Source organism: Elephas maximus, chromosome 7 (genome assembly GCF_024166365.1).
Source record: "Elephas maximus indicus isolate mEleMax1 chromosome 7, mEleMax1 primary haplotype, whole genome shotgun sequence".
In the NCBI taxonomy this organism is placed as follows: Eukaryota; Metazoa; Chordata; class Mammalia; order Proboscidea; family Elephantidae; genus Elephas; species Elephas maximus.
Window position 1 is genome coordinate 102,954,016 of NC_064825.1, and position 13,474 is coordinate 102,967,489.

Sequence of the window (13,474 nt, forward strand, 5' to 3'; positions counted from 1 at the left end):
GTTTTAATTTGCATTTCTCTAATGGCTAATGATCGAGAGCATTTTCTCATGTATCTGTTAGCTGCCTGAATATCTTCTCTAGTGAAGTGTGTGTTCATATCCTTTGCCCACTTCTTGATTGGGTTGTTTGTCTTTTTGTGGTTGAGTTTTGACAGAATCATGTAGATTTTCGAGATCAGGCGCTGGTCGGAGATGTCATAGCTGAAAATTCTTTCCCAGTCTGTAGGTGGTCTTTTTACTCTTTTGGTGAAGTCTTTAGATGAGCATAGATGTTTGATTTTTAGGAGCTCCCAGTTATCGGGTTTCTCTTCGTCATTTTTGGTAATGTTTTGTATTCTGTTTATGTCTTGTATTAGGGCTCCTAGAGTTGTCCCTATTTTTTCTTCCATGATCTTTATCGTTTTAATCTTTATGTTTAGGTCTTTGATCCACTTGGAGTTAGTTTTTGTGCATGGTGTGAGGTATGGGTCCTATTTCATTTTTTTTGCAAATGGATATCCAGTTATGCCAGCACCATTTGTTAAAAAGACTATCTTTTCCCCAATTAACTGACACTGGGCCTTTGTCAAATATCAGCTGCTCATACGTGGATGGATTTATATCTGGGTTCTCAATTCTGTTCCATTGGTCTATGTGCCTGTTGTTGTACCAGTCCCAGGCTGTTTTGACTACTGTGGCTGTATAATAGGTTCTGAAATCAGGTAGAGTGAGGCCTCCCACTTTCTTCTCCTTTTTCAGTAATGCTTTGCTTATCCGAGGCTTCTTTCCCTTCCATATGAAATTGGTGATTTGTTTCTCTATCACCTTAAAAAATGACATTGGAATTTGGATCGGAAGTGCGTTGTATGTATAGATGGTTTTTGGTAGAATAGACATTTTTACTATGTTAAGTCTTCCTATCCATGAGCAAGGTATGTTTTTCCACTTAAGTATGTCCTTTTGAATTTCTTGTAGTAGAGCTTTGTAGTTTTCTTTGTATAGGTCTTTTACATCCTTGGTAAGATTTATTCCTAAGTATTTTCGATAAATATTTTTTGAATTGAATTGAATCCATACATTAAGGATGCTATGCAGCTTTTTAAAAAAGCACAGAGTAGATCGACACCTATTTCTATTGACATAGTATAACATACATAAATATTATTGAGTGAACAAAGCAGGTTATAGAACAGTAAATATAGGATGAGCCAATTTTTATGAAATATGTACATTTTAAATGCACCAAGAATGTGAAGGATGAATGAACATGTGATAAAACAAACATAATGAAATATTACTTACAGAATCGAGGTGGTGGGTATATTGTTTTGACTGTTCAACTCATTCAATTTTTCTGTTTATTTTATTATGAAATGTTCATTTTAAATGTTGGAAAATGTATGTGTATAGAAGCCTGTATGTCTGAGGGGTGAGTGTGGGATGGGGTCTTTCCAACTGTGTACTTTATGTGTATACACACCCGCATGTGTACAAGCAAAAATTGTAAATGATGCATTAACAATTCTTAATTCCCTTTTTAAGAATCTCTCATAATATGGGAATTCTAAATGTAGAAAAAGGGCTTTATGTTTATGTCAGAAATATTTTGTAGTAACAAAAATTTGGAAGTACCCTAAATGTCTCGTAACAGGAGAGTAATCATGGTGCAGTAGTTTCATTATAAATGATAGTTATAAAGACTGTGTAATAATATAAAAAGTGTAATATGATGTTCAGTGAAAAAAATTGTGATATGAATTTTTAATCAACTCATAGATCACATACTGTATGATTCCCTTTTTATGAAATGTTCAGGATAGGCAAATTCATAGAGACGGGTAGTAGATTAGTTTTTGCCAGGAGCTGGGGGGAGGAGGAAGTGGGAGATGATTGCTCATGGGTACAGGGTTTCTTTTTGGAGTGGTGAACATGTTCTAAAATTAGGTAGTAAATACACTAATAGTCACTGAATTGTACATTTAAAAGGTGAATTGTATGGTCTATGAATTACATCTCAATCAAGCAGTTACTAAAAAAATAAAGATGCTGTTACTAGGGGGAAGGGTATAAGGAAGTCTTTGTACTGTCTTTGCAACTTTTCTGTGCATCTAAACTATTCCACATAGAAAAGTTTACTTCACAGTGAGATATCACTTCACATCCATTAGGGTAGCTATAATAGAAGAGACAGATAATAACAAGTATTGGCCAAAATGTGGAGAAATCAGACCCTCATACACTGCTGGTGGGAATGTAAAATGATTAAAGTAGTGCCATGGAAGGAAGGCCTGAAAATCCCATAGAGCAGTTCTACTCTGTAACGTGCATTACTTTTAGAAGGAGAAAATAAACTAAAAACAAAGAAAAAAATAAATCTCTATTTCAGAGAACTATTTAAGTGTAAATAACCAGTATTACAACCATAACTCTTACCTCTTTGTAACTTGTAGGTTTTATGATATTCATAATAATTTCCTTAATATTATATTAATTTACTATATATCCATTTCAGGACATAACTTATATTTTCATAACATATGTACACTGCTATTTGGACAGGAGTGAGCTACGTATTCAGGTGGGGCCACACCAACCCAGGCCCCCTCCAGTTTATTGCTGTTCAGCTCATCAGGCCCTCTCAGCTGAAGTAGCCCCCTTTGTTTACAAGCTCAAAGCCCCTTCCACTCTCCCATAAGGTTCCCCCCAACCAAAAAGTCTTTTCCTTGTCTTGCTTTTCCTTTGGAAGGGTGGAAGCCCTGCGGGGGTGGACGTGGGGAGTGTCACAAGTCACCGGTTACTGGCCCAGGGCCCCTCCTTCTTCGGCTGGGGTCACAGTTCCACACGCAGGGGTCACAGCCCCTTCGCCTGGGGTCACAGCCCCCTCCCTTGGCGGAGGGGGGCGTCACCGGCCACAGGTAGGGGGTCACAGTTTCACACGGGGAGGTCACAGGCCTCCAGCCCTAAACCTGCTCTTCTTCGGTCAGGGTCCCGGTTCCCCGCCCAGAGTCCCCGGTCCCTCCCCCGAAGTCGGCGGCCCCTCCTCCAGAGCCATGGTCCCTGCTCCAGGGGGCCCAGGAACTCCCCCGGAGTCCGTAGGCTCCTGCCCGAGAGTCCCGGCGTGCGAGGGGACCTCGTCGAAGGCCTCGGGCAGCTTACAGCCCTCGTCCTCATCGTCCTTCCAGCTCTCCTCGCGGCCGTCGACGGCGAGCCCGGGGGCAGGGAGATTGCCGCTGCGCCCGGCCCCGAGGCGCGCGATGGCGGCTGCCGCGCTGCTGGAGGCGGGCCTAGCCCGGGTGCTCTACTACCCGACGCTGCTCTACACTCTGTTCCGCGGGAGAATGCCGGGCCCAGGCCACCGCGACTGGTACCACCGCATCGACCCCACCGTGCTGCTGGGCGCGCTGCCGCTGCGGAGCATGACGAGGCGGGTGAGCCAGGCCTGGGAGCCGGGCGAGCGCGGCCCGCGGCCCCCACGCCGGCCCGACCCTCCACGCCGCGCTGCCAGCCGTTTCTGAGCCCCTTCTTTCCTCGGCAGCTGGTTCAGGACGAGAACGTGCGCGGGGTGATCACCATGAACGAGGAGTATGAGACGAGGTTCTTATGCAACTCCTCAAAGGTGAGAGGCCGGGGCCCGGGGAAACCGGAGCCCGCGGGATGGGGGGCGATCGGGGCCGCGGGGGTGGGATCTGGGCCCGGGGGGAGGAGCTGGGGCAAGTGCCCCCTGCCTTGCCTACCACCCTGGGCTTGGGAGAGCTGGAGGTGACTGGGGTTGGGGGGCGCTGCAGGTCATCCTACCCCAGAGACACGTGTCTTGGGCGTCTCTGCCTCCTCTGGAGGACGGTCGAGTCCTCTTAAGCTTCAATGGCTTAGGCTGGAGGTAGGATAGAAACTAATTACGAATGGACTTCACTTAGTTTCCTAGTGCTGTTGTAACAAAAAATACCACAGGCGAGTGGCTTTAAAAAACAGGAATTTATCGTCGCAGTTTTGGAGTCTGGAAGTCCTGTTCAGAGCATGGGCACTAGGCGAGGGTCCTTTCTTGTGGGGTAGGCCCAGGTGTTCCTTGGCTGCTTGTAGATTTTCTTCATATGGTGTCGGTCTTCCTCTTGTCTTTCTATGTTTATTCTGCTTTTTTTAAGACACCATTCAGAAGTAATTGGGTTTAAGACCCAGCCAATGCTAGTATGACCTCATTAACAGAAAACCCCAGTTTCCAGACAGGCTCACATTCACAGGTACAGGGACTAGGACCTCAACATATGTTTTAGGCAGACATAATTCAATTCACAATAGCATTTTAAAGTTGACCAAATCTGATGGTTCATTTGTGTACAAATGTCCTCTTAATTTCTGTAACATAAATTAGTAGCCAAAAAAAGGCAGCTCCTCCGTGGGTTGCTGATTTCATTCATTCAACAGTTTCTGAGCTCTAAGTGTGGATCGGTCACTGTGTTAGGCATTCAGGATGAAGGCCTTGCCAACTGTAAGACGAAAAGTAGACCCCCCACCCCCCCAAAACACACAGACACAGAATACATTAATCATAAAACCATTGAAAAACTGCATAAGGTTCATTTGGCTCTGATTTGGGGGAATTTTTGTTCGTGTTAGAGATCATAGTGGAACGCTAAAGTACTGTTATAATAAGACAGAAACAAAAACCCATTGCTGTCAAGTTGATTTTGGCTCATAGTGACCCTATCAGACAGGGTAGAGCTGCCCCATAGGGTTTCCAAGGAGCAGCTGGTGGATTCAAACTGCCTACCTTTTGGTTAGCAGTCACAGCTCTTAACCACTGTGCCACCAGGGCTCTCTCATAACAAAGTTCAGGCCTAAAAACATAAATTTTCATTAAAGGTTAATGCTTGTTTATGGAGCCTTCCACAGTGGTTATTAGAAGCTATTGCCCTATCTTTCTTTGTAGGGTTTGACATCTATTAGCATTAAACTATTATCTTTTTTCTTTACTGTATTGATATAGGCTGCCCAAGATGCTATTGTTTTAATCCATCTGCAACCTTAAAAATACGTGTGACTCACATTTGAAATACATTGATTAGGCAAGGCATACATTATAAAATTTTTTTTAAATTTTTGGTGAAAATATGCACAATAAAACACAGTTTCAACAGTTTTTACATGTGCAGTCCAATGACAAAGGTTACATTGTGTTACCATTCTCACTATCTTTAGGGTTACTGTCGTCAATTTGATCTCACGTAGATAACTCTTTAAAAAAGCACAATGCTCAAGGCAAACATCCTTTAATTGAGCTAAACTGTTGTTTAGTTTAAAAATTATTTCATGGGATAGTTTTGGTCTAAGGCTTAAAAATTGTTTCCAGGCAAGCAATCTGGGGATTCTCCTGGTCTCAATGGATCCAGTAAATTTGGTTTTCATGAGAATTTCAAGTTCAGTTCCTCATTTTTCCTCCTTTTGATCAGGATCCATCTATTGGGTCCTTGGCATGGCATACATTTTTAAAGAATGGATAATATTCCTTGGACTTCTAAAGTATTTTGCCACAAGGACTCAGGAATTGTTAGTGAAAGTCCTAACCGTTCATTAGTGTGGGTCAGTCTTGTGGAGCAAGGGGAAGTCAAAAACTACCGGGCAGCCACAGAAAATGCTTGGTTTCTAGGTGTGGGGCATTCACATTTGCAAGCTGTAGCTGTTAGCATCCAACTAGCCTAGAGAAAATAAACCTCTAGGGCTGTGGTTCTCACATTTTAGTGTGCCTAAGAATTATGTGGTAGTCTCATTAAAAGGTAAATTCCTAGGCATAAGCCCCAGAGATTCTGATTCCAAAAACTCTGGTTTGGGGCCCAGCAATCTGAATGTTTAGTAAGCTCCTCAGGTGTTTCTGGTACAATTGATGCATGGACCACCTGCTGTAAAACTCTTACTTTTCTGTTAATTTCATGACCAGTTTTAAATATTGGCCTTCACTCAGAGTCTTAAGTCATAATCTCTGGTTCTAGCTAAAGAAATTACATAATAACAAGAGTGGCTGGAACATACCTGAAGTCTTAAAGCAAAAATAAAGTTGTCTAGTTTGCCAAAGACCTTATTTTTCCTATATCCTATTCTTTTTGAGTGATGATAATAAACTAACAAAGGTTCCAAAAAACCCATTACCATCGAGTTGATTCTGACTCATAGCGACCCTATTGGACAGAGTAGAACTGGCCCATAGAGTTTCCAAGGAGTGCCTGGTGGATTCAAACTGCTGACCTTTTGGTTGGCAGCTGTAGCTCTTAACCACTATGCCACCAGGGTTTCCAACAAAGGTAGGTATACATTAATTTTAACATGGTAGCCCTTTTTTTTTTTTACCACCTGTCCCCTCAAGAATTATGGAAAAAATTAGACTTAAGGACAGAGAAGTAAAAAGCCCTTAAAATATAGTACCCCAGCCTTGCAGCTGGATCCCTGCACAGGGCCAAGATTACTCAAAAACATAAAGTTACACAACTTGTGCAGCTGAATTTTATACAGCTCATATTTTTCAGCTAAAGACGCAAACAGCCAAAGGGAACTTTCAGAAGAACGCTTGAAATCTTAGACATGTTTCTAACTCAGCAGCACAGCTGTTTGATGAAAGACCAAGCATGTAGGTCAGCCATTTTAAAGGCATTTCTGTAGGAAGTTTCTTTTTTAGAAAACAGGAAACATCGCGTATTCAAATTGAAGTAAACCCTGAAGCTTCCCTGCTTTGCTGCCTCTTGGGAGCCCATCTTTGTACCCACATCAGGCTTTTTTGCATTCTTTTTTTTATGGTGGTTCCAGGAGTGGAAGAAAGCAGGAGTTGAGCAGCTGCGGCTCAGCACGGTAGACATGACTGGAGTCCCAACCTTGGCTAACCTGCAGAAAGGCGTCAAGTTTGTTCTCAAGTACCAATCACTGGGCCAGTGTGTCTACGTGCATTGCAAGGCTGGGCGTTCCAGAAGTGCCACTATGGTGGCAGCATATTTGATTCAGGTAGGAAAGGTCTTTCTGGGCTGGCCCCGTTCACAGCAGATTTCCAGAACTTTAGTAGCATGGTCTACTAGTAATGGGTCTTGCTGGAAGGAGCTGTGTCCCGTTTCAGGCTGTTGGGAGGTGGCGTGGTATCGGGGAAAGTACCTTAGCTTTGAAGACAGGCTGACTTCCAGCTTTGCCACCTGCCAGCAGTATGATCTTAGGCAAAAGTGGCTTTACCTTTAGGATGCTGCTTCCTGAAACTACGTGTGTTCTTCAGCTTAAATGAGAAAGTATGTCAAACACTGGCGTCCAGCAGGCACTCAAAAACTGGAGTTGTGAAGGCTGTTCAATACCAGCAAAAGGATACCAGCACTTGTTATAAATAGCATGTCCAGAAATCTAGTACTGTAGATGATAGTCCTAATCGCTTACAGCTCCATAGTACTCAGGTTTCTCAAGTATTTCAGAGTAAAGTTCTGGACATCAGTTTCTAAAACAGAGGATCCAAACTGAATTTGGACTATCACATTATTATCAGCAGGTGGAACGCTTTTCCGAATCCCTCGGAGAGGCATGTGCCCTCAGTCCTTCACCACTCTATTGTTTTACCCCCTCCCAGCTTGACTCACTTTCATTTCCAGCCTGGTCCCTGCTGAGTGTTTCGTTTAGTTTAAGGAAAAGGGAAATGTAAAGACAAACAGCCTGACCTTGTTTGTGTTCTGTGGACAGGTAACTATATCGTTATGAACACCACCAAGACATTGGTTGTAAGGACTCTGTGTGCTGCAAACAGGGTCCCATAAGGATATTTTGGACCAAATGAGAACTGAACCAGTAGGCTATAAATATGTAATTTTTTGGTTCTATTGCATTCTGAATTAATGAGTATCCTTAAGACACAAAGATGACCCTCCTGATTAAATAAAAAAGTACTGTTTTTTAGCCATGGTGGCAAGTTGCATAAAAACACCTGCTGGAAACCCTTATAACCAACAGCTCAGCTCAGAGAGGAAATTGAGTAGGCCTCAGAACTTAGGATCTCAGCTTGGAGTGTTCAACCATCTTTTCCTAGGGTTTGGCAGAGCAAGAATTGGGCAGAAAGACTGACTTGTCCACCCAGCCCATTGCATGGTATCATGGAATGGTTGACTGAAGTGGTTAAAGTTTTCTTCCATTTATAATACATGTGGCATGGTTTTTGATTCCTGAGAAAACAGAGTTTTTAAAAAATGAAATTCCGGGAGCCCTTTAATACCTGCATGTTGTTCAGCTCATAGGTCAAGGGCACCTTAACACCTGCTCCTTTCTCTGATTTCCAAACCCTGTCCTTCAGGTGCACAACTGGAGTCCAGAAGAGGCTGTAAGATTCATCACCAAGATCCGGTCACACATCCGTGTCAGACCTGGCCAGTTAGAAGTTCTCCAAGAGTTCTCTAAGATTACTGCAGGAGCAGCAAAGAATGAGGCTAGTCACACATCAAAGACATGAAGTACATGGATTAGAATGCAAGACAATCCTGCTTGCTACAGAATAAAAAAGTTTAACAGGACCAAGGGGCTTAATCCCAGACTTGAAATACCAGGACTGTGCTAAATAGTGGGTAATTTTGCTTCCTTTGTCTTGTTTCATTTTCCTGAAATAACACTGTTTAATGGCTAGAGAGATTAGCGTGACCTCTATCCATGGGGTAAGGAACATGGGCCAGTGATGGGGGTGTCTTATTTTTGTGAATGGGGTTCAGTATTAATTTCAACAAAAAAACTATCGTGCAGCTAATGTTATTTAGCACCGTAACTCAAAGATATTTAACCTAGGAAAAGAGAAATACTCAGTCCTGGCCCTTTGCCACGGTCAGGATCCCCATTTCCCCGACCCTGCAGGGCTACTCTCACACTTTTGGAGCAGTGATCTTGAATGTAGAAAAGGAAGTATGGGGTGAAATCCATATTGCTGACTTAGAAATGTGTGGGTGTCTAATTTGTTTCCCTTAGGAAGTCACCCCTTCAGAATTCAACACAGACACACATATCCCTTCAAAAACTTTTATTTATACGAACAGTTGCTGGCTCTTGACTTAGCTTACAGCTTTTAAAAGAGCAGAGACTTTATATATTTGAATTTGAAAAAAGTTTCTGCTACTGATCAGAAATAATCCTTTCTACTTTCTCGCTTATACTCCTCACAGAGGAATGGAGTTTAAGCCAAAAACAAAACCAAAGTATACATTTCCCAACAGATAAATGAGAATACAAGGAACATCCTGAATTCTAGAGTTGACTCTTGCTGGTGAAGTACACCTTCAGCTTAGTCCATTCTCCCAAGCAAAGCCTGAAGGAAAACTCTAACACTTAATTCTTTGTGAAAAAAATGATCATCAATTGGTCAGTTCTCAGGCTATAGAAAAAAGTAGGTCTGGACCTCTTTCTGTCTTGGGACCAGGGGTGCTTCTATTTAACAGTGATTGGGTAAGGAGGGAAGGCTGTGCCTAATGTCTGAGAAGAGGCTTGCTCTAAGCAGTCTGAAGTGAGGCACAGGGTTACCAGGGAATGGCAGCGAACAGGATGGCCTACTCTCAATTCAAGCAGCCAGCTGAGCAGCAGCAGTCTAAAGAGCCCCAAACACTGCCACGATGGGCTCAGGGAAGGGCTGAGGTGCTGTCTCTCCAATATGTGCCAAAAGATTATACAATACTCTGAATTGGGGCCCAGGGACTTTGAGTTTGGATGGGTAGGTGCTGAAAAAGGGGAAGGAATAGGAGTCGGTTGCTCTCCCTCCCCTCCCCGACAGGCTTAGGCCAATACAAACTGCAAATTAGTAAGCAACACCTTAATGCCTTTGGTGACAGTGACAGCTGAAGTGGCAGGATCAAGCTTATAGGTGTTGGCATCCCCCTTTTTATACCGGTCCCGAAAGACATAGATGCTCCCATTACAGCTGGCGATCTTCCAGAGGGATGGGGCAGAGCTCCAGGCCTCAGGAAGGCAGAGCCGGGTGAAGCTGTCTAGCAGGGGATTGTAGCACACCAGGGAGTCCCCTTCGGCCACGATGAACACCAGATCCTTATGCACGGCTGCGTGCATGCGGCCTGCGAAGGGCAGCACGTAGGGCTTCACATGGCATTTGTCTGTCTCTGTGTCAAAGCACTGGATGAGTCGGGACGGTTTGGTGAAGAAGTCCAGGTCATTCTCCTCCCCGCCTAGTAAGTAGATGATCCCATTGAGGTTGGCACCAGCTGCCCCTGACACAGCCACCTCTAGCTGGGTCGTCTCCGTCCAGACGTTATCACCTACCCGGTAGTAGATAACTGCGTTGGAGAGGGTATCCTGCAGTGTCTTGCCACCCAGCGAGTATATGGCATCCTTCCCCGGCACAGACACCAGGGTGTGCTGAAGCCGGTCTCGGGGCAAAGGTGCACACCACTCCCAGTCAACGGTGGCATTGTTGCACTTCCACATGCGCCGTGGGATGGACCCGCCCACCACATACAGGTCTCCACCATGCTTGCAGGCTGCAGTGATCTGGTGGCACAAGCTGTTTTGGCCACTTACACTGATAGAGTCATCTTCTGCACAATGCAAGGACACAGCCAACGAGTGAGTACGAGACGACTCTTTCCCAATTAGGTAAATGTGCACATTCTCCCCAATTTCCTGTTGGCAAAATTAAAATTATAAATTATATCTATCAGTTCTAGGTTAAGGCTTAGCTGGGATGCATATCCTAAAGGTCCTGAACCACACACTTGTGTCTTACTCTAACTGACACCTCTCTAGTTACTGTGTGTCAGCCTGACGCTCCCCCAGTTACATTTGCAGGCATTTATGCTGAGGCTGAGAATACTGCACTCATCCCTGCAGCTTTTTTTTTTTAACTATCATGAGGTGGTGCTTCAGACAAAGGGTGCTTAGGACTATGAATGCAATGGTGAAAGTAGTTCTCTCGAAGCTCTGAAGCTCAGAGGTTAGTGGTTTCTCAGCTCATAAACCTCCTCCCCAGTTCATATTAACTTCAAACTGGAGATGAATTATTCTACCATCTATCAAAGAAGAAGCCAGGCCAACTGATGGCTGGACTGCATGCAGATTACAGGGTTCTGAATCTTGAGAAACCTGCCTTACCTTCAAGCTAGTCCTGAGTGACTCTGCAAAAACCTCTCTTTCCTCTTTGTTAAAACTGATCCAGGCTTCTATGGCCTCTGTTGGGTTCTGGGAACATGGAACTCCATCTGTGAGAACCAGAGGAAAGGAATGGCCAGTTACAATCCAAAACAGGATATACACACACTTAAATGTTCATACTGTTCGTAATTTAAGTATGTGTACTTACATGTGTTATTTATATTTTATGTAATACACGTTACATAATATCTATTTCTCTTACATATTATATAAAATGAAAACGTGAACCTAAAATTGCCTTGTTTCTTGCTTTTAATCAAACGATAGCTTGATATGCTCCCATTTTCCATGGAAACAACCTACTAGGCTTCAGAATTCATAACTGAAGTATGGTCATGTCTCACTTGCAGAGTCAGGAGTCTTACTTAAAGTTGGCCCATCACTATAAGCTTTTTATTTAAATATCTTGACTCATCATCAGTTTGCTTGGGTAACTAGTCCCAGAGGTACCTGCAAAGTGCAGGACAGGTGAGAACATTTATGCACAGGAAAGACTGGACTATAAATACAAATAGCTCCTCACTACCTTTTGTGGGTAGGTGCTGCTGCTTTTATTTTCCCAACCTTTTCCTCCGGAAGGGGCCCTTATCTCTGATAGTAGCTACACTGAGTCTGAGTCTCAACTCAACCTCTCTCAGTAGGGATCTAAAGTCCTACCAATGACTAACACCAGGAGGTCTGAGAGCTCCATTCTCTTGAACTAGAACATCCTCTGATCATACCCAAGTAGGTGGTATGATGTGCTTGTTCCCTACACTTACCTGAAATGATATCTGTGAGCAGGTGATGGGACAAGTGGAGAAATTCCTCTGTGCCTTGCAGCTGGGCCAGGTGGGTCTTGGCACAGTGCTTGGCAGCAGTGTATAGCTCAGGATCACTGTGCCGATCTGCCAGCCACATCACCTGAAGGCAGTTTCCCACTTGCACTGTGCGGGCCAAAAACCGAGAACATTCCTCAAAGAGAGATGTCAACTGATACATGTCTGACACCTCATAAATTTCCTGCAGTTCATCAGCTCGAAGTTTCACAGTCCCATGGTAGATATAATCAACCAGGAGCTGGAAAACAGACTCGCTGACATCCTGCAGCACAATCACCCGGTTGTGGGCCTCCTTCAGGTTGGAAGTGAACATTGACCGGAAGAAGCAGCTCTGAGCTGAGAGGACCAGCCGGTGGAGCTGAAACTCTCGGCCCTCCACCGAAATGGTGACATCAGCAAAGAGCTCTTCCTCCAGACACAGTTTCATGATGCCCTGAGCCACCCGGCCTGAATGTGACCGATCTTTGAAAGTGTAGTTCACAAAGTAGTTCTCATCCATGGATGCTCCAGGCTCCTCTGGTGATTCCATGATGGCTGACTTCTCTCTCTGCCAGCTGTCTGTAAAACAACAGGACACTGAGTTACTTAGGGAATCCACAACCACAGTCCACGAATTCAACTGTCCAAGTCAGGGAGGGAGAAGGGAGAGGTGAAAAGTTGAGAGCAAAATGGGACAAGTCTGGCCTTAGTACTGGCCCTACCAATGAGATCTTTGACCTTTTCCTTCAACCAAAACTGAGTTCATTCTCCTGTGGTGGCATCCTTCCCTCCATGAAATCAATACGAGTTCCTACTCTGGGTGTTCCCCTGAGAAAATGAAAAGCGTTCCTTTCCATGACGTAACAAAACACCTGGGATTTAGGTAAACACATAAAAGCAAAGAGCTGGACTAAGTTCTTAAAATCTTACTAACCAAATAACTATTGGCAGAAAAGTAGTGACACTCGAGAGCAGCAGAATCTGGCAAAAAAGGTCCCACACCTTTGTGGCCAGGGCCTCTTGCCCTTCTTATGGAGTCCAGATTCTTCACTAACAGACCTGGCTTGAGACATCTGGCAACCCCACATTTTCTCTTCTCTGAGCGTCTATTCCCCCGGTTTTCCCGAGACAGAGCCCTGCCGTCCCCAACCCGGGGTACGAGGAGGCCCATCTTCATGCAGAGTGTCCCCGCTCCACCTGGAGTCGCTTGGGAAACGGTTGCCAGGGAAACCGTTCTTTCCCTTCACACCAGCCCGCCCGCCCGCTCTCGCCCGCAGCTTAGCTGGGAGGGGGGAAGGGGAAAGCGGAACGTAGAACTCAGAATCCCTGCTCCTCCACCTCTTCTCACCCGTCCGGCTCTTTAAGGTCCTCGCTTTATCTCCAGCCTCCGCCATATCGAGCTAGGACTGCGTTTACCTATTTCTCCACCTGCCCGTCTTCTTTTCTCACCTGCGTTCCCTCCTTTCATCCCGGAGGCCGGAACCCGGAACCTCTGCTTCCGGCCTTCTGCGTCCGCCCGGAAGAAGATCCACTACACACTTCCGCTTCCGGTC

At 44.7% G+C, this 13,474-nt stretch overlaps 2 protein-coding genes across 4 annotated transcripts; one reads left to right on the top strand and one right to left on the bottom strand.

Annotated features, from left to right (window-relative positions):
* Positions 1 to 2,928: 2,928 nt before the first annotated feature.
* Positions 2,929 to 9,000, top strand: PTPMT1 (protein tyrosine phosphatase mitochondrial 1). Its single transcript, XM_049891160.1, has 4 exons — positions 2,929 to 3,407; positions 3,515 to 3,595; positions 6,769 to 6,960; positions 8,276 to 9,000. The coding sequence occupies exons 1-4, from the start codon at positions 3,030 to 3,032 to the stop codon at positions 8,429 to 8,431; spliced, it is 807 nt and encodes a 268-aa protein (XP_049747117.1). The 5' UTR covers positions 2,929 to 3,029; the 3' UTR covers positions 8,432 to 9,000.
* Positions 9,001 to 9,732: 732 nt separating this feature from the next.
* KBTBD4 (kelch repeat and BTB domain containing 4) lies at positions 9,733 to 13,458 on the bottom strand. 3 transcript variants are annotated; one of them, XM_049891157.1, is made up of 4 exons: positions 13,371 to 13,458; positions 11,883 to 12,500; positions 11,062 to 11,168; positions 9,733 to 10,593 (listed from the first exon to the last, which is right to left on the bottom strand). In XM_049891157.1, the coding sequence occupies exons 1-4, from the start codon at positions 13,387 to 13,389 to the stop codon at positions 9,733 to 9,735; spliced, it is 1,605 nt and encodes a 534-aa protein (XP_049747114.1). In that variant the 5' UTR covers positions 13,390 to 13,458. The 3 variants fall into 3 exon arrangements, with proteins under 3 accessions (XP_049747114.1, XP_049747113.1, XP_049747115.1); XM_049891156.1 differs by having other exon boundaries at positions 13,270 to 13,413; XM_049891158.1 differs by lacking the exon at positions 13,371 to 13,458 and adding an exon at positions 13,270 to 13,356 and having other exon boundaries at positions 11,883 to 12,496.
* Between the last annotated feature and the right edge of the window lie 16 nt (positions 13,459 to 13,474).